At 40.4% G+C, this 27,626-nt stretch overlaps 1 protein-coding gene and 1 pseudogene across 1 annotated transcript; one reads left to right on the top strand and one right to left on the bottom strand.

The window, feature by feature from the left end:
* Positions 1 to 2,629: 2,629 nt before the first annotated feature.
* LOC139380084 (protocadherin-8-like) lies at positions 2,630 to 6,610 on the top strand. Its single transcript, XM_071122548.1, has 4 exons — positions 2,630 to 4,993; positions 5,122 to 5,192; positions 5,822 to 5,946; positions 6,205 to 6,610. The coding sequence occupies exons 1-4, from the start codon at positions 2,630 to 2,632 to the stop codon at positions 6,555 to 6,557; spliced, it is 2,913 nt and encodes a 970-aa protein (XP_070978649.1). The 3' UTR covers positions 6,558 to 6,610.
* A 6,152-nt stretch (positions 6,611 to 12,762) lies between these two features.
* LOC139380083 (protocadherin-8-like) lies at positions 12,763 to 26,458 on the bottom strand (annotated as a pseudogene).
* Positions 26,459 to 27,626: the final 1,168 nt, after the last annotated feature.

The following is a 27,626-nucleotide window of genomic DNA, read 5'->3' as shown; positions in this document are numbered from 1 at the left end:
TAGCTCTTATGCTAATTTTAAGTATTTCTAATCTAATATCTGACTACATCTGAAATATTAAGTTATTTCAAAATGAAAGTTAACTGGCTAGCGCATCATGATATGTGACATTTTGTTAGCTAGCTGTCCCCAGATTAGATCATGTGTTTTCACTTATTGCATCTGCATGCTTGTTGCACCCATTTGTTCATGAGCCGGCTACTTGTTCTAAATAGTATAATATAATCTGTTCAAAGTAGTGGCAGCATCTGCAGTAGTGGCCATTCGTTTTTTTCATGCAAACGTGAAATAGGTGTATTTATGCTGTTGTTCAAATGCACATATCGCCTTATATATGGGGCGGCAGGGTAGCCTAGTGGTTAGAGCGTTGGACTAGTAACCGGAAGGTTGCAAGTGCAAACCCTCGAGCTGACAATCTGTTGTTCTGCCCCTGAACAGGCAGTTAACCCACTGTTCCTAGGCCATCATTGAAAATATGAATTTGTTCTTAACTGACTTGCCTAGTTAAATAAAGGTAAATAAAATATATCATCTCAAAGAAACCAGTAGGTCGGAAACTTCGCATCATATTTCTGTCATGCTGCTTTGTTGACAACTCCAACCACCTGCGCCCCAAGTATTCAGCCAATCAGTGGCCAGCACTGGACAAGTGTTAAGATTAGCTGGCAATTCACTTGTAACTATGAGCTCACATCAATTCAAATGAAATCTAATTTTATTTGTCACATACACATGGTTAGCAGATGTTAATGCGAGTGTAGCGAAATGCTTGTGCTTCTAGTTCCTGCCATGCAGTAATATCTAACAATCTAACAATTTCACAACAGCTACTTTATACACACAAGTGTAAAGGAATGAATAAGTACATAACAATATTGAATTGAACCTGCATTGCTGTGCTTGCACAGTATATCTATTTTTCCCATCATCAAATAAAATAAAATGACTTACTGATGGTTTTAGTTATTGTAAAAAACCTCTTAGATTGATCTCAACTCAGAATAAGAAGTGTTTGTGTACGATTGGGCAGCAGTTTGTGAACAAAGACACTGCTGTAATCATTGGAATTGCAGGTTCATGTTTGATTGAATTCCAGACAGTTATAATTAATTGATGGTGCACTGTTCTTGGCACAGCTAAAACCAGACTCAAGCTATCACATTCTCTATTGTGGATTACCTTATGTTAAATTCTCTTTACCTCATCTATGTACCCCACACATGCAATCATCTGTAAGACCAACAAATGCTTAGTGCCCCAGTGACTATTTTTAAGTGTGTCGTTTTTAACGCCTTCCTGTGCTTGCTCTATCAGGGGCACAAACAGATTTAGCTCCAACTTGTGAAAGGTGTCAGTCAGACCTGAGCCCTTTGAAACCCAAAACTGTATTTTTAATCAACACACACTAATACCCATATGTTTGCCAAAAGCTAGTACACATGTTATTTTGTGTCAAACTTAAATCTGGTGAAAACACACACTCGAGTAGTACCAGTAGGCTACACCCCAACTACTGTTGTTGGCTAGTGTAAACATGTGACTTTTGCATGTTGACCAAAATGTAGTCTAAGCCTGCACAAAAGGTTGAGCAAAGGTCATTTCAAAGTTGTGTAAAGGACATGTTGACTCATTTTTTACCTCATATGAATTCATCTCCAGCACCGTACAAGTGTCTACATATGTGAACATGGTGTATTTATACGTTCTTCTGGTTAAAACGATAAGAAGAAATGCTCAAAATCAAGTAGGATTACATGAAGAAAAAAAACATTTTCAAAACCTTTTCAAACTGTTTTAGCCAGGGAGAGGGCATGTTCATTCTCCCCAAATCCCCATGAGTCTCATAGTGTTTGAAAATCGCTGTTTTTAAAATGCTTTTACTTTTAGTTACATCATTACTTTTTAACACTAAATTTCATTTTCACATATGGAGACACTGGTGTGGTGCTGGAGATAAAGAATTTGAGGTTGAAAAGTGATGGAAATTCCCTTTAAATACTACAATTGGTCACAATTTGTTCATGGTTCATTCATTCACAACATAAAAGTACTTAAATGCCATAATATCATTGGATGGTTAATACATGGTTAATAAAGTATTCACAGTATTTATAGTGAATGCATGGTACATGTATATTTTTGTTCAACAGTGTTGGTGATTATAGTTTTTCTGTATTCATAAACAGACCAACACATCAGTCTCAAATAACACATCAGCCTCAAATAACCTGTGAATGAAAGTCATTTGTTCAGATAGAAAAAGTCAAACTGGATTAATAGTATATTGAAGAAGTGACAATATGTAAACTTCAATGTGAGGCTGTTTTTCCTTGTCATTATAGAATTCCATTACCATTGTATTTAAAAAGACCATTTGCACAGTCAATGAGAGGGGCTGCAGTAATTGGCACCAGCCGGAAACCAAACATGCCCCATTTGGCTAGCCAGTTGAATGCCATTGGTCTATTAGGCAACTCATTTGCATAAATCAAGGTTTATAGGTCAATGCTCTCTTTGGACTGTATCCAATCTAGTTGGTCGTGGCAAGCGAGCTCAACATCACAACAAGTTTACTTCCAGCTCGTTTTCTTTATTACGTTTTATTTCGTCATCTTCATTGACCTTTAAAATGGGATTCTGCTGGATTCGAGGAGTTGGAGAGTGCGTGGTGATTGCTGTTCTGTTCTACTCGGTTCAGTCTACAACTACGAGATACTACACTTATGAAGAGGATGCGCCCGGGACAGAGATTGGAAATCTGTCTCAGGATTTAAAGATAGACCCAGCAGAGGACCCTGGAACATCTTTCCGCTTCATGCAGGAGACCAATTCGTCTGTGATTCAAATGAGGGAGATTGATGGACTTTTAGCAGTTGGGGAAACGATTGACCGAGAGCATCTCTGCCCAAGGTCCCCGCGATGCTTTGTCACCTTCGACATAGTTGCCTTCTCCAAAGAAAAGTTTCAGCTCATCCACGTGGAGATCGAGGTAAAGGACATCAATGATAACTCACCCCACTTCCTCCACAAAGAGACGACCCTTGAGATATCCGAGAATGTTCAGGTGGACTCACGATTCCCGTTGGACATCGCTGTTGACCATGATGTCGGCAATAACTACATCCAACGTTACCATATCTCTCCCTCCAGCCATTTCATAGTTGATGTGCGCAGCAGGGAGGATGGAGTGAAGTATGCTGAACTTGTGCTTGTGAAAGCAATGGACAGAGAGGTTGAAGATTCCTACACAATTGAAGTGACGGCAACAGATGGGGGAGAGCCACCCAGATCCGGATCAATGACTGTTTATATCAAAGTGCTGGATTTTAATGACAACAGCCCAACGTTTGAGCACAACTCACTAAAAGTTGAACTTTATGAGGATTCACCCATAGGTTACCAAGTGCTGAAAGTGCATGCGTTTGACCCAGATGCTGGCATCAATGGCGAGGTAGTGTATGGATTTGTAGAAGACACGTCATCTGAAGCAGTTCGCATTTTTAATGTAGACCGAATTTCCGGTGCTGTGACTTTAAAAACATTGGTTGATTATGAGAAGCAGAGGTCTTATGAATTGAACATTAAAGCATCCGATTTAGGCACAAATTCTATTCCATCGACCTGCAAAGTTGTTGTGGATGTTGTAGATGTAAATGATAACGCACCAGAAATCACTATCAAGCCAATGACCTCGACAAGTGATGGTGTAGCTTACATCACGGAGGCCGCAGCGGAGGAAAGTTTTGTTGCGCTGATCAGCACCTCGGACAGTGACTCTGGCTCGAACGGTTACGTGCGCAGCAGCCTACACGGCCACGATCATTTCAAGCTGCAACAGGCCTACGGGGACACTTTTATGATTGTAACAACCACCGCTTTAGATAGAGAGAAGATCCCAGAGTATAACCTCACTGTAGTGGCTGAAGACCTCGGAACACCACCTTTCAAAACAGTGAAGCAGTATACCATCAGAGTGACCGACGAGAACGACAACGCCCCCCTCTTCAGTAAATCCATTTATGAAGTTTCTGTCCTGGAAAATAATATCCCTGGGTCATATATAACTACTGTTGTAGCACGTGACCTTGACATGGGTAAAAATGCCAAAGTATCATACAAACTAATTGATTCAGATGTTGTGGGTGAGGCCTCCATTTTGACTTATGTGTCTATAGACCCAATGTCAGGGTCATTGTATAGTCTGAGATCTTTTGATTTTGAAACCGTCCAACAGATTGAATTAACCATCCAGGCTGATGACAAGGGATCACCTCAGCTGTCAAGCACATCCATGATCAGAATCAAAGTTGTTGATCAGAATGACAACTATCCCTATTTCACTTTTCCTGTTATGCTGAATGACTCTGCTGAAGTTCCTCTTCCTGTCAATGCACCACTGGGGTACCTGGCCCTATGTGTCAAGGGCCAGGATGAGGATGAGGGCATGAATGGTGAGCTCAGCTTCAGAATCGTACAAGGTGACTCTAACCTATTTTCAATCAATAAAGACACTGGAGAAATAGCTCTAAAACAGGGGCTGGCCTCTGCGATTGGAAATGTCTTGGAAATCAAAATTGCAGTGAGTGACAATGGAAGATCCCCCCTCTCCAGCAGTGCCACCATTCACTTTGTTGTCACAGATTCACAGCTCTCAGACGACCAAGTTGTCATTGTACTACGTTCAACTGATGAGGAAGACGCAGGCTTGGATGTTTCAGTAGTAGTTATCATAATGCTCGGCGGGGGTTGTGCTCTGCTGCTGATTGCCATAGTGATTGTTGTTATCACATGCAAGTTGAATCAAGGAGGGAAGGATCAAGACTCCAAGAGAGACGTGTCTCACGTCCTGTTTGACTCCAAGCATCATCCCAGGCTCAACTCTGCAGAACCCAACATGTACGGTGGACCAAGGGGTTTCCTCAATGAAAGGACCTCTTCATCTCTTGATGAGTCCAGCCTGTACGAGGAGAAAAATGGAGACTTGGAGTCACAGGTGAGTGAAATATTTCATTCAGTTTCAGTTGTGTTTAAATACAACTGTACACATTCAAGTGTAGCACTACTCCTGATCCAAGTAGCTGAAATCATTTCCCATCCTCTTCTCTTGTGTTTGCTCTTTAGATGTTCCTGCCTCCTAAGCCTTTCCTACCAACATCTATGTGGCAAGGGGAAAAATACTGCTTGCAAATGAGGTAAGAATACCACCACATTGATCCTACTTGGCATGATGTGCTCTTTTATCGCAATTATTATTTTCCATGAGAAATCATTTACATAACCCTAATCATTTACACTGTAAGGTGCTTAACATTCCACATGCATACAGCAGATGTAGGATTTTAATTGAATCACTCTTAGAATTTTCCTGCTCAGCAGGACAAGCAAACTTATAGTGCATTCCAGGTTTAAAAAGGCTTCTGAAGTGTGTAATTTCCACTTTAAAATGTCAGACTTGATTTGCCCTAACAAGAAATGTATCAACCACTACAAAAAATATATCCATTAATTATAATAGAAAAAATATAAAAACATGCACATCCAACTAATCAGGTGCAGGACAGAAGAACATATCGATCCAAGTTATATCATCGTCAGGTCATTAATTATAAACCACATTATAATTCACGTTTCCTGTTGTTGCAGGATAATTTTCCTGCTGTATTAAACTGGCTCAAATTAAGATCCTGTATCTGTACACGTGATTGCAGTTGTTGCCCGGAGAGAGGGGCTGGGTGGTGGAAGGCTTCATAAGGGGGGGAAAAAGCACACATCAATAATCAGATACAGCGGTGCAGTGGCTAATGTTTGATTCTATTCGCAGTGGCATTGACCAGCAGAGCGTAAAGGACAGTGGCAAGGGAGACAGTGACTTCAATGACAGTGACTCTGACATCAGTGGGGATGGAGGCAAGAGGAACCTCAGCACCTTCCAGCCCTGGGCCAAAAGTGAGTTTACTACCGTCACAATTTCATACCGAGATTTTAGAGTTCCTCATAGCAGAATGATGAAGATAACAGTTGGCATTTTTATAGCACTCAAACTGCAGCGGGTTACATTGTGTGGGGATTACTCACCCCTTCCACCACCAGTGTAAAACCCACCTGGCTACGTAGCACGGCAACAATGAATGACTCTGTCACTATCATTCTTTACTCCTTGGGCTTGGAATGTAATTCTGTATGCGTGTGTGTGTTCCATTTCAGGTTCCTTCCACGCCGCTAACACCCTCGCTGTGGATTGTCAAGGCACTTACTGTGTAATACCAACCCAAAGCTTCCAGGCCCCACTAGACAATGCATACACAATTGGCTTTTCCCAAGCACCGGTCTACAACAATCCCTATGCCTATCCCCACTCCTGGAAAGACTTTGGCTACAGCACCAGCATTCCCAAAGCAAGAAACACCATGCAGACGTTCTCTCATCACACAGGTACACTCCCCTCTTACTTCGCCCATCAAACGAGACAATCTGCTGCCGGACTTGCTGAAATTCAGGAGCACAACCAAGATATTACTACAGTGGCAACCATATCTGAAGTTGCCACCATTTTTTAAACAAACTGCCAAGTAAATATACAGATGGTTATTTATAGATACTGCAGTATTCACTAGATTTTACAGATACTGGTCAAACTGATAGACATATGGACATTTCATGTACGAAAAGGAAAGCAACTTGATGCATAATGAAAACAGCTGATGTATATTTTCTTTGATTCAATTGTGAAGACGTAGGTTATGTGTATATATTGATATTTTTATAGTGTGAACATTTGTAAAAACATTGGTGTTTGTTTCATGAGTAAACACAATATTAAAACAATGAGAGATACAGTATGTGCATCATTGTTTATGAGATGAGACCCTTTCCCTGTCATCTTGTTTAGCATGACTTTTCTCTTATGGTCACACACCAAGAACTTTACCCACTGGGCTTGACTTTCCCATTAACCCATATATATATATATATAGTGCCTTCAGAGTATTTACACCCCTAGACTTTTTCCACATTTTCTTGTGTTACCGCCATAATGTCAAAGTGGAATTATGTTTGTACAAAATTTTACAAATTAATAAAACATGAAAAGCTGAAATGCCTTGTGTCAATAGGTATTCAACCATTTTGTTATGGCAAGCCTAAATATGTTCAGGAGGAAAAATGTGCTTAGCAAGTCACTTAATAAGTTCCATGGACTCATTATGTTTGCAATAGTGTTTAACATGATTTTTATAATGACTACCTCATCTATGTACCCCACACATGCAATTATCTGTAAGATCCCTCAGTCGAGTAGAGAATTTCAAAAGGTTTTAACCACAAAGACGAGAGAGGTTTTCCGATGCCTCGCAAAGAAGGGCACCCATTGGTAGATGGGTAAAAACAAAAAAAGTAGACACTGAATATCCATTTGAGCATGGTGAAATTAATAATTACATTTTGGATGGTATGTCAATACACCTAGTCACTACAAAGATAGGCGTCCTTCCTAACTCAGTTGCCGGAGAAGAAGGAAACCACTCAGGGATTTCACCATGAGGCCAATGGTGACTTTAAAACAGTAAATAGTTTAAGGGCTGTGATAGGCGAAAACTGAGAATGGCTCAACAACATTGTAGTTACTCCACAATACTATCCTAAATGACAGAGTGAAAAGAAGTAAGCCTCTACAACATAAAAAATATTACAAAACATACATCCTGTTTGCAACAAGGCACTAAAGTAAAACTGCAAAAATTGTGGCAAAGAAATTAACTTTATGTCCTGAATATAAAGCGTTATGTTTGGGACAAATCCAGCACAACACATCACTGAGTACCATTCTTCATATTTTCAAGCATGGTGATGGCTGCATCATGTTATGGGTATGCTTGTAATCAGCAAGGTCTAGGGAGTTTTTTTTAGAATAAAAAGAAGCAGAATAGAGCTAAACACAGACAAATTCCTAGAGCAAAACCTGGTTCAATCTGCTTTCCAACAGACAATGGAAGACAAATTCATCTTTCAGCAAGACAAATGCCTAAAACACAAGGCCAAATATACTCATACCAAGACGACATTGAATGTTCCTGAGTGGCCTACTTACAGTTTTGACTTAAATCAGCTTGAAAAACTATGGCAAGACTTGAAAATGGCTGTCTAGCAATGATCAACAACCAACATGACAGAGTTTGAATAATTTTAAAAAGGAAAATGTGCAAACTCTTAGAGATTTACCCAAAAAGACTCACAGCTGTAATCATATGGGATTATAATGATGACAGAATTACATGATTTTGTATTTTGAATTTCATGGTCGCACATTGAGATTCATGGTTGCAGGAACGATTCGCAAATGTGTGGTTACTGTACATTTTGCAAGCTTGTATCATGATGTGTGAAAGATGGTCACAAACTTGTGAATTGACATTTGAATACATTCAATAAGATTTGCAAGTATGAGGTACTTTCAGAATTATTACAAGTCCATTTAGGAGTATGAATTTACTGCTGTGAATCAAAAACACACTTGCAGATTTTGAATCTGCGTGTGCTCGGAGTTCTGTCACTGTTGTCATGTTACCAAGACATTCTGTTGTCATGTTACCAAGACATTCGTTACAACCTGACCACACCGCTCAGGTCGCGTGCGCGAGCATTGCAAAATAAAGCGTCTGTGTTGCCAAGCGCTAAAATAGAAGTCAGTTCTATTTGTGACGCTGAACGAGGTGCAAGTCCTGCCTCTACCATCTCCTCATTGGTTTATAGAAGCAGATACCAATGTGGCATCTCCTCATTGGTTATACCCATGTGGGGGATTTAAATATGAACTGAGGTCGGTCGGTTGTCGTGGTAATACTATGAAAGTTAGATGCCAATCGCCATATAAAGTCCAAAGAAGAAAAAGCCTGGAAGGAGGAGAGATGACTAGAAACGATTCGGTTGACCGATTTATGTGTGGATTAATTGTCGGAGTAAAGGACCTTCTGCTTTTCAGGTAAAATAACAACTCAACATTTATATCCCAGAACAAATTGCAACAGCAATCTAGCTAAATAGGACAAATTAGCTAGCAACTGCAAGCTAGCTAGCTAAATTGCCATAAATGTTTAATGCTTTTCGAGCTGTTTGTTTTGATTTTCAACCTGCGTTTCGTGTTCGGTGTGGGTGGACAAAATATATTTGCGCAAGATGGTGCATGTATGGTCTGGGTATGGTGTAAACCTGTACAACGGTTTGTACATTTGTAGAAAGGGATTTGCAAGGGGCGGGATCTTTTACTCCTGACCAATCAGTTCCCTCTGCCAAAACCACAACCGCCTAACCATTGGCTGGATTGCTCCATCAATCAAATCTCAGGAATTATCTCCCCACATGAGCAAAAGAGGATAAGGTAAATAAAACAAAAATAATTTACTTGAAAGTAATCAACTAATTTATCTATGTTTATCAATATTTTTTTGTTGTTGTTGTGAAAAGGCATGATAGTAGTTTACTTATTATGTGAAATATAATGGTACATTTCAGACCAACTCCAGACCAGCCATTGCATTGACAGCTGCTATTGTGTCAACTAGCTGGCCTCTGACATTCATCCTAGCTTTACTATCAACGGGCTAGCTTTATCAGGCATATTTAGATGCAAAGGGAAAACAGATATATTTGCTAGTTAGTTGATTAAGTTGATTATAAATGCCATTAGCTAGCTAGATAGCTAAATTTAAACTGCTGGGGAAAAGCTAGTGAGATAGCTAACTCCCACCATCATCACTGCAGTGTAGCTAATGGTAGCTATGTTTCTCGAAAATAAAAAATATTTACTGTATTTGAAGCTATATTTTAAAGACGTGTTACTATCTTTTGAACACTTGTCAAACTACTTAATTCCACTGCCTGTTTCTTGATTAATTGGGGAGTGAAAAAGTTGGCAAGAAAAATGCCCCTCCCAATTTTACTGCAAATAGACTATTAGGCTGTTTGGGTATCACTTGGCTGATGTGCACATTTACATGAGTGTTTAATTAGCCAAGTTACTGACTAGGATTAATGTTATTCATGTTTTTGTTGTTATTGCATTTCAGGTGGAGAGGAAGTAAGATCAGCATGCTGCCAGACCACCAAATAATCCTTGAGGTATTACAGTCAATGCTAATGAACTGGATATTGTATTTGAATTGCACTTGTATGTCATTGACACTAACAAAATGGTTGGATTGTTCAGCTACGTTCAGTAAATGCTAACACGGCTTTGGTGGTGAAACGTACAAAATGCATTTCTCCCTATCAGGCCACTGCATGCTGTGACAGGGGCCTGGATAGTGACACACATCTTCTTTAAGCTGCCTGCCTTCAGTGGTACCTTCCTTTTGGTGGGTCAGCAGGTAGCCTAGTTCTTAGAGCGTTGGGCCAGTAACCGAAAGGCTGCTAAATCAAATTCCTGAGCTGACAAGGTAAAAATCTGTCGTTCTGCCCCTGAACAAGGCAGTTCAACCCACTGTTCTTAGGCTGTCATTGTAAATAAGAATTAGTTCTTAACTGACTTGCCTAGTTACATTTTGTTTAAATGATTACAGAAAGAGTCTCCTTATCCCTGTTTCGTAGCCATTTAACATGTACTGTATGTAAGCACTTAGATTCATAGAAACTGATACGAACACAAGAACTGACTTATATTTTCTTGACCCTGGCTGCTTTTAAAAAGGCAAACCAATTCTGATCTTTTTTCCACTAATTGGTCTTTTGACCAATCATATCAGATCTTTTCACAAATGCTCTTTTTCAGAGCTGATCTGATTGGTCAAAAGACCAATTTGTGAAAAAAAGATCAGACTTGGGCTGCCTATTTAAACATAACCTATTTGTCCAATACTTCAGTCTTGTCTGGGATATACAGTACCAGTCAATACACCTACTCATTCAATGTTTTTTTGTTTTTTAAAACTATTTTCTACGTTATCAAATAATAGTGAATACATCAAAACTATGACATAACACATATGGAATCAAGTAGTAACCATATAAGTGTTAAACAAATCAAAATATATGTTATATTTTAGAGTCTTCAAAGTAGCCACCCTTGATGACAGCTTTGCACACTCTTGGCATTCTCTCAACCAGTTTCACCTGGAATGCTTTTCCAACAGTCTTGAAGGAGTTCCCACATGTGCTGAGTACTTGTTGGCTGCTTTTCCTTCACTCTGCAGTCCAATTCATCCCAAACCATTTCAATTGGGTTGATGTCAGGTGATTGTGGAGGCCAGGTTATTTGATGCAGCACTCCGTCACTTTTCTTCTTGGTCAAATAGCCCTTACACAGCCTGGAGGTGTGTTGGGTCATTGTCCTGTTGACAACACAAATGATAGTGGGACTAAGTGCAAACTGGCTGGGATGGCGTATCGCTGCAGAATGCTGTGGTAGCCATGCTGGTTAAGTTTACCTTGAATTCAAAATATATCACAGACAGTGTCACCAGCAAAGCACCCCCACACCATCACACCTACTCCTCCATGCTTCACGGTGGGAACTACACATGCAGAAATCATCCATTCACCTACTCTACTTCTCACAAAGACGCAGTGGTTGGAACCAAAAATCTCAAATTTGAACTCGTTAGACCAAAGGACAGATTTCTACCGGTCTAATGTCCATTGCTCGTGTTTCTTGGCCCAAGCAAGGCTATTCTTCTCATTGGTGTCCTTTAGCGGTGGTTTCTTTGCAGCAATTCGACCATGAAGGCCTGATTCACACAGTCTCCTCTGAACAGTTGATGTTGATATGTGTCTGTTACTTGAACTCTGTGAAGCATTTATTTGGGCTGCATTTTCTGAGGCTGGTAACTCTAATGAACTTATCCTTTGCAGCAAAGGTACCTCCGGGTCTTCCTTTCCTGTGCCGGTCCTCATGAGAGCCAGTTTCATCATAGCACTTCATGTTTTTTGCGACTGCACTCGAAGAAACTTTCAAAGTTCTTGAAATTTTTTGAATTAACTGACCTTCATGTCTTAAACTAATAATGGAATGTAATTTCTCTTTTCTTATTTGAGCTGTTCTTGCCATAATATCGACTTGGTCTTTTACCAAATAGTGCAATTTTCTGTATACCACCGCTACCTTGTCACAACACAACTGAATGACTCAAACGCATGAAGATGGAAAGAAATTCCACAAATTAACTTTTAACAAGGCACACCTGTCAATTGAAATGCATTCCAGGTAACTAACTCATAAAGCTGGTTGAGAGAATGCCAAGAGTGTGCAAAGCTGTCATCGAGGCAAAGGGTGGCTACTTTGAAGAATCTCAAATATAAAATACATTTAGATTTGTTTAACACTTTTTTTGGTTCCTCCATGATTCCATATGTGTTATTTCATAGTTTTGATGTCTTCACTCTTATTCTACAATGTAGAAAATAGTTGTTTTTTTTAACCTTCAATGAGTAGGTGTGTCCAAATGTTTGACTGGTACTGTATATTTTAGTTGGCACACCTGTGTGATGTCCTTTATGCATGAATAAAAATGTATTCACCCTGGATATGAGACTTGCATTGATTTTAGACCTTTTTTAATCATAAGCGCTAGGTGTTGTCTTGATGGAGAAAGTCTGAATGTTGTCAGATGTTTAAGTTACCGTAAAAGTTAGTAAAAATGAGAACAGGCTTAGAAACAGTTATTGTTTTGTAACCTATAAAAAAATGAATGAGTAGTTTATACAGAAATGTATTACATTTGGTGGTCATCCCCCAAATTTGACCATTTAAAGCCTTGATAGCTGCATCCTTCCTCAGGGAACTGTCGATAGCTGACATGTTGCCAGGTTTTTGATTTTCTGCTCTAGAATTCCATGGCCCAGCATGCTCACCTGGGATTAGAGGGATGGGAGAGCATGATTTTGAGTGAGTACAGTAAATCCAATCCAACTAGTGGCCCTGGATAATATGCTATATGTCATCACACAGACAGACAACCATAGTGAAGGAGGTTAACGTAGTGCATAAAGTATATACCACCAGCGGAGCTTACTTCTTTGTGCTCTGGAGAGTAGTTGATCTGAAGCCTCTGGAAGTCCTTGGAATATTCTCTGTAGCACCTGTAGAGAAATGGATAGATGTACTGAATAAGAGAGAGAGAGAGAGAGCAAGAGAGTTAACGTTTACATTGTTGATTATTGAGGACAGAAGGGTGCTGTCCAATCAGTCAAATGGTTGAGTAAAAGACATCAGCAACTCAATGGTTTTCAATAGGAGGAGTGTGTTGGGAACATGTTCCTGCCATCTCCACCAGGCTCCTGGAAATCAGATATCAAATCTGCATATATTTGAAAATAAAAAAAAATGTATTAGTCACATGCGTCGAATAGTGAAATGAAATGCTTACTTATGAACCCCTAACCAACAATGCAGTTTCAAAACAATATGGATAAGAATGAGAGATAAAAGTAACACGTAATTAAAGAGCAGCAGGAAAATAACAAAAGCGAGACTATATACAGGGGGGTACCGATACAGAGTCAATGTGCAGGGGAACTGATTAGTTGAGGTAGTATGTACATGTAGGAAGAGTTATTAAAGTGACTCCTGCATAGATGACAACAGAGAGTAGCAGAGGTGTAAAGAGGGGGAGGGGGGGGCAATGCAAATAGTCTGGGTAGCTATTTGACCAGATGTTCAGGAGTCATGGCTTGGTGGTAGAAGCTGTTTAGAAGCCTCTTGGACCTAGACTTTAAGGTGTGTCGTGCGGGAGCAGAGAGAACAGTCTATGACTAGGGTGGCTGGAGTCTTGGACAATTTTAGGGCCTTCCTATGACACCGCCTGGCATAGAGGTCCTGGATGTCAGTAATCTTGGCACCAGTGATGTACTGGGCCGTTCGCACTACCCTCTGTAGTGCCTTGCGGTCGGAGGCCCAGCAGTTGCCATACCAGGCAGTGATGCTCTCAATGGTGCAGCTGTAGAACCTTTTGATGATCTGAGGACCCATGCCAAATCTTTTCAGTCTCCTGAGGGGAAATAGGTTTTGTGGTGAACACTACTGTCTTGGTGTGCTTGGACCGTGTTAGTTTGTTGGTGATTTGGACTCCAAGGAACTTGAAGCTCTCAACCTGCCTCACTGCAGCCCCGTCGATGAGAATGGGGGCGTGCTCTGTCCTCTTTTTCCTGTAGTTGACAATCATCTCCTCTTGATCACGTTGAGGGAGAGGTTGTTGTCCTGGCAACACACGGCCTGGTCTCTAACCTCCTATAGGCTGTCTCGTTGTTGCCGGTGATCAGGTTGTGGCACTGTGTCATCGGCAAATGTAATGACGTGTTGGAGTCATGCCTGGCCGTGCAGTCATGAGTGAACAGAGAGTACAGGAGGGAAATGGACACTGTGTTGAGGATTAGCGTGGCGGATGTGTTGTTACCTACCCTTACCACCTTGGGGCGGCCCGTCAGGAAGTCCAGGATCCAGTTGCAGAGGGAGGTGTTTAGTCCCAGGGTCCTTAGCTTAGTGATGAGCTTGAAGGGCACTATTGTGTTGAACGCTGAGCTGTAGTCAATGAACAGCATTCTCACCTAGGTGTTCCTTTTGTCCAGCTGGGAAAGGGCAGTGTGGAGTGCAATAGAGATTGCATCATCTGTGGATTTGTTGGTGCGGTATGCAAATTGGAGTGGGTCTATGGTTTCTGGGATAATGGTGTTGATGTGAGCCATGACCAGCACTTCATGGCTAAAGATGTGAGTGCTACGGGTCGGTAGTCATTTAGGCAGGTTACCTTAGTGTTCTTGGGCACAGGCACTATGGTGGTCTGATTAAAACATGTTGGTATTACAGACTCTGAGAGGGAGATGTTGAAAATGTCAGTGAAGACACTTGCCAGTTGGTCAGCTCATGCTCGCAGTACACGTCCTGGTAATCTGTCTGGCCCTGCGGCCTTGTGAATGTTGACCTGTTTAAATGTCTTACTCACATCGGTTGCGGAGATTGTGATCACACAGTCATCCGGAGCAGCTGGTGCTCTCATGCATGTTTCAGTGTTATTTGCCTCAAAGCGACAATAGAAGTAGTTTAGCTCGTCTGGTAGGTTCGTGTCACTGGGCAGCTCTAGGCTGTGCTTCCCTTTGTAATCTGTAATGGTTTGCGTCAGAGCCGGTGTAGTACAATTCGATCTTAGGCCTGTATTGACGCTTTGCCTGTTTGTTGGTTCATTGGAGGGCATAGCGGGATTTATTATAAGCTTCCAGGTTAGAGTCCCGCTCCTTGAAAGTGGCAGCTCTACCCTTTAGCTCAGTGCAGATGCTGCCTGTAATCCATGGCTTCTGGTTGGGGTATGTACATACAGTCACTTTGGGGATGACGTCATCAATGCACTTATTGATGAAGCCAATGACTAATGTGGTATACTCGTCAATGCCATCGAAGGAATCCCGGAACATATTCCAGTCTGTGCTAGTCTGTGCTAGTCCTGTAGTTTAGCATCTACTTCGTCTGACCACTTTTTTATAGACTGAGTCACTAGTGCTTCCTGCTTTAATTTTTGCTTGTAAGCCGGAATCGTTAGGATAGAATTATGGTCAGATTTGCCAAATGGATGGTGAGGGAGAGCTTTGTATGCGTCTCTGTGGTCTTCAGAATAATTTTTCCTCGGGTTGCACATTTAATATGCTGTTAGAAATTTGGTAAAAAGGATTTAAGTTTCCCTGCATTAAAGTCACTGGCTACTAGAAACACCACCTCTGGGTGAGCGTGTTCTTGTGTGCTTATGGTGGAAACACAGCTCATTCAATGCTGTCTTAGTGCCAGCCTCTGACTGTGGTGGTATGTAAACAGCTACAAAAAATACAGATGAAAACTCTCTCGGTAGGTAGTGTGGTCTACAGCTTATCATGAGATACTCTACCTCAGGCGAGCAATAGCTCTAGACTTCCTTAGATATCGTGCACCAGCTGTTATTTACACAAATACATAGTCCGCCGCCCCTTGTCTTACCAGACACCGCTGTTCTATCCTGCCGGTACATCGTATAACCAACGAGCTGTATGTTGATATTGTCGTCGTTCAGCCACGACTCTGTGAAGCATAAGATGTTAAAGTTTTTAATGTCCCGTTGGTAGTTTAATCATCCGTGTAACTCACCGATTTTATTCTCCAAGGATTTCACATTTGCGAGCAGAAAGGAGGGAAGTGGGGGTTTATTCGATCGCCTACGATATCTCAGGAGGCAGCCCACCCCTCTTTCTCCGCCTCCTCTTCACGCAGATCACGGAGATCAGGGCCTGTTCCCGAGGAAGCAGTAGGCTTGTCAGAGTCGTGAAAGGAAAAAAAATGATTCTGCTTGTCCATGGTGAGTAATCACAGTACTGTTGTCTAGAAGTTATTTTCGGTCATAAGAGACGGTTTCGGCAACATTATGTACAAAATAAGTAAAATAATAAGTTACAAACAACACAAATAAACAAAAAAAAAAAACACAATCGGCTGGTGGCATGTAAAACGTCTGCCTTCTTCTCCGGCGCCATCTTACAAATGGTAACTGTATTTAGTTAATTGAAGTCATGACAGCCGTAGGTACTTTACACTTCACTCACACCTCATTCCACTAATTGTGGTCTGAATTTAACAAAAACGTGCACAATGTTCAGTCCTCTGGGACAGAAATCACCCACATCTCTATTATTGAATGAGCTTCCCAAGTTACAAGTTTAGCTACAATTCTGCATGATAGAGAATAACATGTGTGAATCTGTTTCTATCTAACCTTGTGAATGAACACCAAGAACACAAGATGTTCCTGGTGGTTGGGCGGTTCCCAAGTTCTTTAGATCTGTCTGGGTGTTGGAGATGTGCTTCAAACTGAGGAAAAGAGTAGAGGGGGAATAAATTAACCTCACTGCTCAAATTTCAGTGCAGATTGAAGTTGCTGAGAACCCCAACTACCTTTTTCATAAGCTTCATCAAGTTGTCACTAGTTTACTTTTAGCTAGCTAATCTATTTGCATTGAAATTGAAGGGGGGCATTCTTCTTGACAACCTTTTCAGTCACCAATTAATCAATAAACAAGCAGTGGAATGCAGTTTGACAAGTGTTCTAAAGTCAGTAACAAGATGTGTGTCACCATCCAGGCCCTTGTCTCAGCATGCAGTGGCCTGATAAATACATGATGTACGTTTCACCACCAAAGCCGTGTTAGCATTTACTGCACGTTGCTGAACAATCCAACCATTTTCTCAGTGTCAGTGAAATATATGGGCAATTCAGATACAATATCCAGTTGACTGTAATACCTCTAGGGTCCTTTGGTGGTCTGCCAGCATCCTCCTTTCTAGTGATCTTACTCCCTCTCCACCTGAAATGCAATAACAACAAAAACATGAATAACAATCATTTTAATCAGTCAGTAACTTGGCTAACTAAGCTAATTAAACACTAAATGTGCACATCAGCCAAATGATACGCAACCAGCCTAATAGTCTATTTGCAGTTTTTCTTTGCAACTTTTCAGTCACCAATTAATCAATAAACAGGCAGTGGAATTAAGTAGTTTGACAAGTGTTCAAAAGTCAGAAACAAGTCTTTAACATATATTTTCGTTATTTTCTAGAAACATAGCTAACATTAGCTACACTGCAGTGATGCTGGTGGGAGTTAGCTAGCTAGCTTTCCCCTAGCAGTTTCAATTTAGCTATCTAGCTAGCTAATGGCATAATGAACTTCATCAATCAGATGGTTAACTAACTAGCAAATATCTTTGTTTTCCCCTCACGCCTAAAGCTGCCTGATAAAGCCAGCCAGTTGATATTAAAGCTAGGATGAATGTCAAAGGCCAGCTAGCGAACGCAATAGTGTCTGTCTGAAGTTTGTCTGATATGTACAATTATATTTCACATGATAAGCAAACTGTCATGCCTTTTCACAACAACAACAAATGGATAAACACCGATAAAAGGGACGATTACTTTCAAGTAGATCTTTCATTTAATTTACCTCATCCTCTCTTGCTCATGTAGGGAGATACTTCCTGCAATTTGATTGATGGAACAATCCAGGCAACGGTTAGGAGGCTGTGATTTTAGCAGTGGGAACTGATTGGTTAGAAGTAAAATGTCCTGCCCCCAGAGAGCAAATCACATTTTCACTTGCAAATCTCTTTCTACAAATGTACAAAACTTTGTGCAGGCTTACATGCTGACGACAGGGCTAGCTAGTGTGTGAGCATTTCAAAATAAATGTACACATCTGCGTAGCCAGGAGCTAAAATAGAACTTGGATCTATTTCTGCAATGCACCTTAAAGTTGGTTGACAACCGCCATATAAAGTCCAAAGAAGAAGAAGCCTGAAGGAGGACAGATTTCTAAATACGAACTCGGTTTACATTTTATCTGTGAATGAATTGTCGGAGTAGAGGACCTTGTGCATTTCAGGTAAAATAACAACCCAACGTTTATATCCCAAGACAAATTAGCTAGCAACAGCAAGCTAGCTAGCTAAATTGCCATAAATGTTTCATGCTTTTCGACCTGTCCCCAAATTAATATAATTGGTTCAGAGTTTGTTTGATATTTCAACTTGCGTGTCCTGATTGCTTCTGGTGTGGGCGTACAAAATCAAACATGTGCGCGATGGCGCACGCGGACATACACGCGCATGCGGTTTGGTCAGCATGTTAGTATCTCTTGGTAACGTGACAACAGTGACAGAACTCCGATAGTGCACAGATTCAAAGTCTGCAAGTCTACTGTTGATTCAAAGAGGAATATTCATACTTGTAAATGGATTTCTAATCATTCTGAAATAAATGATTGAATGTTGGGACCGTTGTTAAATCTTTCACACATGATACAAGCTTGCAAAATTAAATTACACATTTGTGAATCGCACTTGCAACCACGAATCTCAATGTGCGACAACGAAAATCAAAATACAAACTCTCAAAGTTCTGTCCTCATTATAATCCCATAGAATGGCTACCACTGAGTATATGCAGTGCCTTCGGAAAGTATTCCGACCCTTGACTTTTTCCACATTTTGTTAAATTACAGCCTTATTCTAAAATGGATTAAATAACAAACACAATCTCAGCAATCTACACACAATACCCCATAATGACAAAGGGAAAACAGGTTTTTCGAAATGTTTGCAAATTTATTACAAATTGTAAACTGAAATACCTTATTTGCATAAATATTCAGACCCTTTTGCTATGAGACTCAAAATTGAGCTCAGGTGCATCCTGTTTACATTGATCATCCTTGAGATGTTTCTACGACTTGATTGGAGTCCACCTGTGGTAAATTCGACTGATTAGACATGATTTGGAAAGGCACACACATGTCTATATAAGGTCCCACAGTTGACAGTGCATGTCAGAGCAAAAACCAAGCCATGAGATCGAAGGAATTGTCCCCCGTAGAGCTCCGAGACAGGATTGTGTCGAGGCACAGATCTGGATAAGGGTACTAAAACATTTCTGCAGCACTGAAGGTCCCCAAGAACAGTAACCTTCATCATTCTTAAATGGAAGAAGTTTGGAACCACCAAGTCTCTTCCTATAACTTGCCGCCCGGCCAAACTGAGCAATCGGGAGAAAAGGGCTTTGGTCAGGGAGGTGACCAAGAACCCGATGGTCACTCTGAACCCGATGGTCAGCTCCAGAGTTCCTTTGTGGAGATGGGAGAACCTTCCAGAAGGACAACCATCTCTGCAGCACTCCACCAATCAGGCCTTTATGATAGATTGGCCAGATGGAAGCCACTCCTCAGTAAAAGGCACATGACAGCCTGCTTGGAGTTTGCCAAAAGGCACCTAAAGACTCTTAAACAATGAGAAACTAAATTATCTGGTTTGATGAAACCATGATTGAATTCTTTGTCCCAAATGCCAAGCGCCATATCTGGAGGAGACCTGGCACCATCCCTATGGTGAAGCATGGTGGTAGCAGCATCATGCTGTGTGAATGTTTTTCAGCAGTAGGGACTGGGAGGCTAGTCAGGATCGAGGCAAAGATGAACAGAGCAATGTACAGAGAGATCCTTGATGAAAACTTGCTCCAGTGCGCTCAGGACCTCAGACTGGGCGAAGGTTCACCTTCCAACAGGACAACAACCCTAAGCACACAGCCAATACAAGACAGGAGTGGCTTCGTGACAAGTCTCTAAATGTCCTTGAGTGGCCCAGCCAGAGCCCGGACTTGAACCCGATCAAACATCTCTGGAGAGACCTGAAAACAGCTGTGCAGCAAAGCTTCCCATCCAACCTGACAGAGCTTGAGAGGATCTGCAGAGAAGAATGGGAGAAACTCCCTAAATACAGTTGCGCCAAGCTTGTAGCATCATACCCAAGAAGACTTAAGGCTGTAATCGCTGCCTAAGGGGCTTCAACAAAGTACCGAGTGAAAGGTCTGAATACTTATGTAAATGTTATATTTCCAGTTTTTACTTTTAATACATTTGCAAAAAATTATTGCTTTGTTTTATTGGGGTATTGTGTGTCGTTTGATGAGGGGGGGACTATTTAATCTATTTTAAAATAAGTCTGTAACGTAACAAAATGTGGAAAAAGTCAAGGGGTCTGAATACTTTCCGAATACACTGTATGATTCTAACATGTATTGACTCAAGCGTGTGAAAACGTATGTAAAGAGACCTTTCTATATAAATGTGAAACATTTTCTAAAAACATGTTTTCACTTTGTCATTACAGGGTTGTAGATGGATGACAGAAAAATAAATGTAATCGATTTTGAATTCAGACTGTAACACATCAACGTGTGGAATAAGTCAAGTGGTATGAATACTTTCTGAAAGCACTGTATATAGCATGTGAAATGATATATAAGGTGTATAAACAAACAATTATAATGCTGTTTGTTAGTTATGATTGCTTATAGTATAAAATTAACCAATATGCGTCTAAGCAAAGTCCATTATGATGGCAAACAGATTGTGTGCTACAAGTATATTGTGCTAGTTTAGACAAAATAATTTGCTAATCAAATTATGTAATCATGTTTGTAATCACATTATTTACGCCATAGTTCATTCTTACTTAGTGTTAATATGGAAAACCACAAGGATGCTTGGCACACTCAATCCCCAGTGGTATTAAGAACAATCTTCTTTTCATGCAAGGGAAAAGCACCAGTGATATTTAACATAAAGATACAGATTTATTTCAATGCCATTCAAATTATGCTGGACACAGCACTTGACTAGTGTCATCAGTAAATGCTTGTATGGCTAAAGTACATTTCCAGTACTTCAGTTGCTTTATGTTCCAATAAATACAGTATGTACCGTTCACAATGAGTAGTCTACTCATTTTGGGCTTTTTGGGTTGCACAGCGGTCTAAGGCACTGCATCTCAGTGCAAGAGGTGTCACTACAGTCCCTGGTTCAAATCCAGGCTGTATCACATCCGGCCGTGATTGGGAGTCTCATAGGGCGGCGCACAATTGGCCCAGCGTCGTCTGGGTTTGGCTGGGGTAGGCTGTAATTATAAATAAGAATTTGTTCTTAACTGACTTGCCTAGTTAAATAAAGTTTTTTTTTTAATGCATTACTTTGAGACAAGAATGTTTTGTTCGAACTGTCAATTGAAAATTTGACATTTTTATTAAAGGAAGAAAAGCATCCATCATTCAATCAAAGAAATGTCCTTGGGGAAGTGTAATTATTTTCATGACTAACTTCAAACGAGCTTAGGAAGTCTTCTTATTTCAGTGTTGATGAGTTAAACAACAGAATATGTCCCAGGTGACCTGGATAGATTTTCAGCCTCCAGGATAGAACCTGCAGTGTAAAAAATATCCTGTACATTTACAGAAAATTACTGGCAGCACAGAAGCCAGTAAATTACTGTAGATTTACAGGACCTTTACTGTAACACAAATGTACAGCTATTACTGAAACACCTGACTACAGGAACATGCTGTATTTTTAGAATTGATAGTACATTACCGGAAGCAGAGTGGTTAGTAAACTGTTTCAGATTTACAGTGTAGACAGCTAGTGCCAACACGGGCAGTATTTCTGTTACATGTATTTTATATACTGTAGGTATTTTATATACTGTAGGTATTTCAATACCTATTTTGTCATTGCTGGGTATTATTCTCATGATCTACACCCCCAAACGAGGCCAAATTTGATCAATATACAAATAGTTTGAAGGCGGAGCTCATTTGAATAATACCCAGCAGTGTGCTTTGCAAATGTACATTTTTAACATTTACATTTTGGTCATTTAGCAGATGTGCTTGTCCAGAGCGACTTTCGGTAGGCCGTCATTGTAACTAAGAATGTGTTCTTAGCTGTCTTGCCTAGTTAAATAAAGGTTCAAGAAAAAAATGAAGTAAAATTAATCTAAGGTTGATTAAAAAAAAACATCACAGTCAAAGCAAGTAAAAGGTTTGTGTAACCGTTACCGGGAATGTTGTTGTAGTTAAGGATACATTGTAATACATTGACCAAGTGTATTACTGTAACATTAGCCTACCATACTGTAAGAAAGTGGATGCTACTGTAATCATGTTAGTACTGTATTGTAATTACATGGGATTAGTGCAAGCAGTTTGGCTGCTAGGTATTTGTATATTGTAGCATATTTATGTATAGGTGGCATTTTATATCACTTGCACTTCTAGAGACCTTAACAAAGCCTTCCAAACTTGCCGTGATTACAGGGCAAAACGGATCAAAAGGACAAGGTCTAATATTCAACCATTACATTTTTAAGACCCGCTGTTCCCTATAGACATTCAATTGTTAAGGCAAGACTACCACATTTCAGTTAAATTGGTAGAGCATTCTCATCAATGGGTGCAACAAATAGCAACTTACAAGGCACGTCTCAAAATATTCCTCCTACAAAATGTTTCCACAATGCACCGTCATTTACAGAATGCTACAATAAATATACAGCAATACAGTACTATATTGTTAAATTGTATTGTAAAAAATCTACAATGTGCACCCAGATGGGGGCTTGGGAAACCCTGTGTTACAGAATATCAATGAGTATTTGGTGTTTTATATCACTTGCACTTATAGAGGCCTTAACAAAGGCTTTGAAACTGGCAGTGGCTATAGGGCAAAACAGATCAAAAGCTTACTGCCGCTATGATCTGTCCACTATATACATATACTGTAGGTGTTAGGAAACATACTACCACATATCACTTAAATTGGTACAGCACTCTTACTAACGGGCGCAACAAGTACAGCCTCTTACAAGGCATGCCTCAAAATGTGTTAATGAGCCACAACAATACCATGCACCCACAAGGTTTTTGGTGCTCCAAAAATGCAATGGCAGCACAGCAGCCAGTACATTACTGTAGATTTTCAGGAAAAAATTTTTAGAGTTTAAAATTACAGTATGGTACTGAATTACAGTACATTTCTGGCAGCACAGTAGCCAGTAAGTTACTGTAGATTTAGAGGATGAATTTACGAAAAAAACATGGCATGGTACTGTATTCTGTAGGGTACAGCATTCTCACTAATGGGTGTAACCAATATAGCCTCATACAAGGCACGACTCCAAATATGTTAATGAGACAGATTATTTCTCCGCCCACAACATTTTTACCATAACGCACCATAATTCAAAGTATGCTGCTGTAAAATTACATCAATTTTACAGCAGTGTAGTGGAATGCCATTGAGCCCTCATAATGCATTGATCTTTAAAGTACTGTACTGTAATATAGAATTACCATAGCTAACTAAAAGTGTTACTGTATATTTACAGCAATTTGTTACAGTGAATGCGGACTCATCTGCAGCAAATCTCTAGTTTTTGGTAGTTTGTGTATAAGAGAGATTTTCTTCTGGTGAAACAGTTTCCCTTTGTGTTGTTCTGTTGCGTCAGCTCCTGCTTGTGATGTTGTTGATGATGATTCAAAGTTGTATCTTCTGCATATGGGTTGACAGTCTTGTTTTGGCTATGCGGCCTGTGTGCTGGTTTCACAGAATCCTCTAACAGTTTAGGGTCGGCATCAAGTGAACCTGCAATTTAGAAGAGCAAATAAGACACCAGTGTTTTAAAAATCTTACATAATCCAGCCATCTGAAGTCCATGTCCTGAAGGAAGAGGGGAAAAAAGCGTTTTTTTTTTGCCAGAGAACCTACAGTACAGTGCTAGAACCAGATGCTGGATGTTCAATAGTAAGTCGTTTTTTTCCATTCAACAAAGCTAAGGCTACTATTCCTCACTAAGGAATTATATACGATAGATGAACATATGGTGTATAATTTAAATCAAGATGAGCAATTGTATTGATTAGTTGCCCATTTTCTAGGAAGCTCTCACAACTAACCACTGCAGCGCCTTCAGAATATTCTAATTCCATATCCACTGATTGTATGGTTAGGGAAGCCCCCAAGAATCTTGGGAATTGTTGATGGCAAAATGGACAGCCTATATGTTTATGACATTACACTATGGACAAAATAAGGCCATAGTTTTTTTCTCTGGGTGATGTAGGCTACTAGCTTGTGACTGGTTGTGACAGATCTCCAATTCCACAGGGGAAAAATGCATTTATCAATCAATAGAATATGAAATGGCTTGCTTCATCATTGCTATATATTTTCCATGTAGGTCAAAAAGCTGCCCATCGACCCGATAATTTGTGCCACAAGGCATAATCATCTACCGGGTTGAATTAGAGGGAAGGTCCATTATCAGAACACATTTGTGGATCAATCTTTGTCGTGTGAATATTAGTAGCCTATCATCGGTAATATCAGGAACAGTAGTGTAGCCTTCTGCTCAGCTCTCACACACCTCACTCAGTAACTCACTACAGTATTATGTTGGTCTCCGCAGCAGATGGAAAATGAGGCGTCACATAAAGCCCGCGCTGTGTTCACAACTTCACCATCGATAAATGAGCAGGATTCACACAGGGTGTGATGGCCTTCGAAAATGTACATTTTGGGGCAGATTGCTAGTCTTCTTTGTAATTAGTGTTGTATTGGCCTCTTCTTGTCATCGCTTTGTAGGCCAAGGCCATCAATACACAACTCCTCAATTGTGTAAGATTTGGAAAATGTTAACTCATGTTTATCTATTGCTTATCTATTGTCTGGCCTGTCAATTAATGTTCCTGGGCAGAAATTACATTAACCTTTAGCCTTGTCATTAGTGGTGGAACGCCCTTATCTTTCACACCCACTTCCACATAAAATATTTTATCCGAGTGGTAGTATGGTGTGTTTCGGAGATACAGGTCCCCGGTCTGTTCATTTACTGTGAATAATTTGTTGGCTTCCTCCAAGATAAGGAACGTTAATTCTGCATTCAATCCCTCATCAGCGTCTTGCGCTTTGATCCGCAGCACCAGCATATCAGTTGACACATCAGTTGCCAAGAACGCGAAAGCGGCTCCATTTACTAAACGAGGGGATGTTATCACTGGTGTGTTGTCATTTTGGTCCATAACTCGTATCCAATGTTGTGTTGGATAGCACTGGGTATCCACCATCACTGGCCTGTATTTGCACATCAATTGCTTTGGTCAACTCAAAAATGAATGCTAATGCTGAACAGACCGAGCCTGAAACTGAATTGACTGACACACTTTGATGAAGGGAATTTTGCGCTCGATTTTCATTAATTAGTCGGTACGTTATCTCAGGGTTATGGCCCAGATCGAGTTCATTGGCTAACACAGATCATAGAAATGTACCCACTACTACATTGTTCTCCTCTACTCACACTTCATATAACGATTTACTCAAAGTAGGAACATTGTCGTTTTCTTCGCTGACTCGGATTGTGTATTTGAATGTGGTTTTGAACTGCGGTGTTCCAAATTCCATTGCAACAACAGTCAGATTGTACTCAAGTAATATTTATCTATTTAATGTTGTTGTTGTCATGTACGTGCCTCCCATATGCCTGTTGCAACCTGAAATGGTCATGGCTGTGTAAAGGGCAGCGCACACATCCGTTTCACCCAGAGTCGCTGTCCATGGTACTGAACAGAGACACAAAGCTGGTCTCTGCCGCGGACTCAGTTTTGTAGGCAACCCTGTTAAACAGTTCTATAACCATTTCTGGGGCATTATCATTAACATCTAAAATGTCAATCCTAACTGTTCATATTTTGAATTGATAAAACTATTTTTTCTTTAAATCAACCTGCAGCGAGAAACACACAGGAATCGATTGTAAAGATTTGTTGTTGCCTATTTTCTGCAGGCGCTTTTTCCACCAACCTATCCATTATTTCACCATTCTTGCCCTCGTCCGGGTCAGTTGCACTTAGCTGTGATAGCAAGAGTTCTACTTCAGCATCCTCATAGAGTTCCACTCTGGTGAAGCTGTCCAAAAATGTTGGCCTGTTGTCATTGAAATCTATCACCTTGACTTGGACCGTGGTATGCCAGACCTTGGTGGACTTCCACCGTCCATTGCCATGACCACAAAGGCATGAGTCCTCCATTTCTCTGTCAAGCTCTTTCACTAACACCGGGTCTGCATATCTACTCATTCTCGTCAATTCGCACCTGAAATGATTATTCGCTGAAATATGGTAACTTTTGGCTATACAGTAGTTTTGACCAACATCTTGATCAGATGCAACTGCTAAAGAGAACCGGGTGCTTAAGGTTTTGCAATCAAGTATCTCAATGTAGATGTCATCAACAGGGAACATTGAATGAATGAATTAATTAAATTAATGATCTCATTGTAAAATGCGAGGACCGACAACAACAAAAAAGCATGCAGCGTTGCAACCGATTGAACAGTTCTTCTCGGCCAAGTCTCTGAGACTGTCGACGACAGTTGTCCATCCAGCTCTCTTAATCTTATCAAGCAGACGTTGGGTTGGTTGTTCAATACATCGAAAAATGTTTGTGCAAAAGAACCATCAAACGAGGGTAATGACCAGATCCCTCCGCAGGTTCCCAGTCTCGGAGCCAGCTTCATCTTCTTCAATTACAACGTATCGGATGGTCCTAACTTTCTCAAGTTGTACAAACAGTAAATAGGTCGAAAATAAATAGCTCGAGGACGGTCTTGTCAAAAAGTCAGTGGCCTTATGTTGTTTCTCCTGAAAGTAGACATCGTCGTTGAGCTCTAACACAACACATGTCTAATACGTGTATCCAAGACCCTACAGTATTTTAGACCAACACAAATCCTTCCTTAATTAGGGTTTGTTTTATGTTCTATCTTGAAAAAGGCACGGAGAGTGTAATCCGACTTTTTCTTCTCTCCCCAAAGTGGAGACATCCTTAGCATCCATTAAGTGATTGCATCATCAATGGAACAACGTAAAAATATGGGATGGAGTTCATATCACGAAAAATAAAACAATTTATGGTAGTATGGTATTGGGCGCCATATTGTGGTTGTAAATACATGTGATGTTGGTAAACTTAATCCCCAATGATAGATAATTACAGTATAATGTTTAGACGTTATCATAGTTGATCCCTTTCTTGAATCAGCAATGAAAGTGATTACTATAGGAACATATTTTGACAAAAAAAAACAAAAATCAGTACAGGCCTACTATTTGTATTGTATTGTCTGTCCCCCACTGACCCTATCCTCAGTGGGATTGGCAATTCACACTAGCCTGATTGACAGTCTGTTTCTGCTCTCTTGCCAACTCGTTATGGAATTGTCATGCAAAAACATGTTTGGCTTGA

Source organism: Oncorhynchus clarkii, chromosome 22, assembly GCF_045791955.1.
Source record: "Oncorhynchus clarkii lewisi isolate Uvic-CL-2024 chromosome 22, UVic_Ocla_1.0, whole genome shotgun sequence".
Lineage (NCBI taxonomy): Eukaryota > Metazoa > Chordata > Actinopteri > Salmoniformes > Salmonidae > Oncorhynchus > Oncorhynchus clarkii.
Note: the sequence above shows the minus strand (reverse complement) of the source record. Positions and strands in the feature narration are given on the sequence as shown.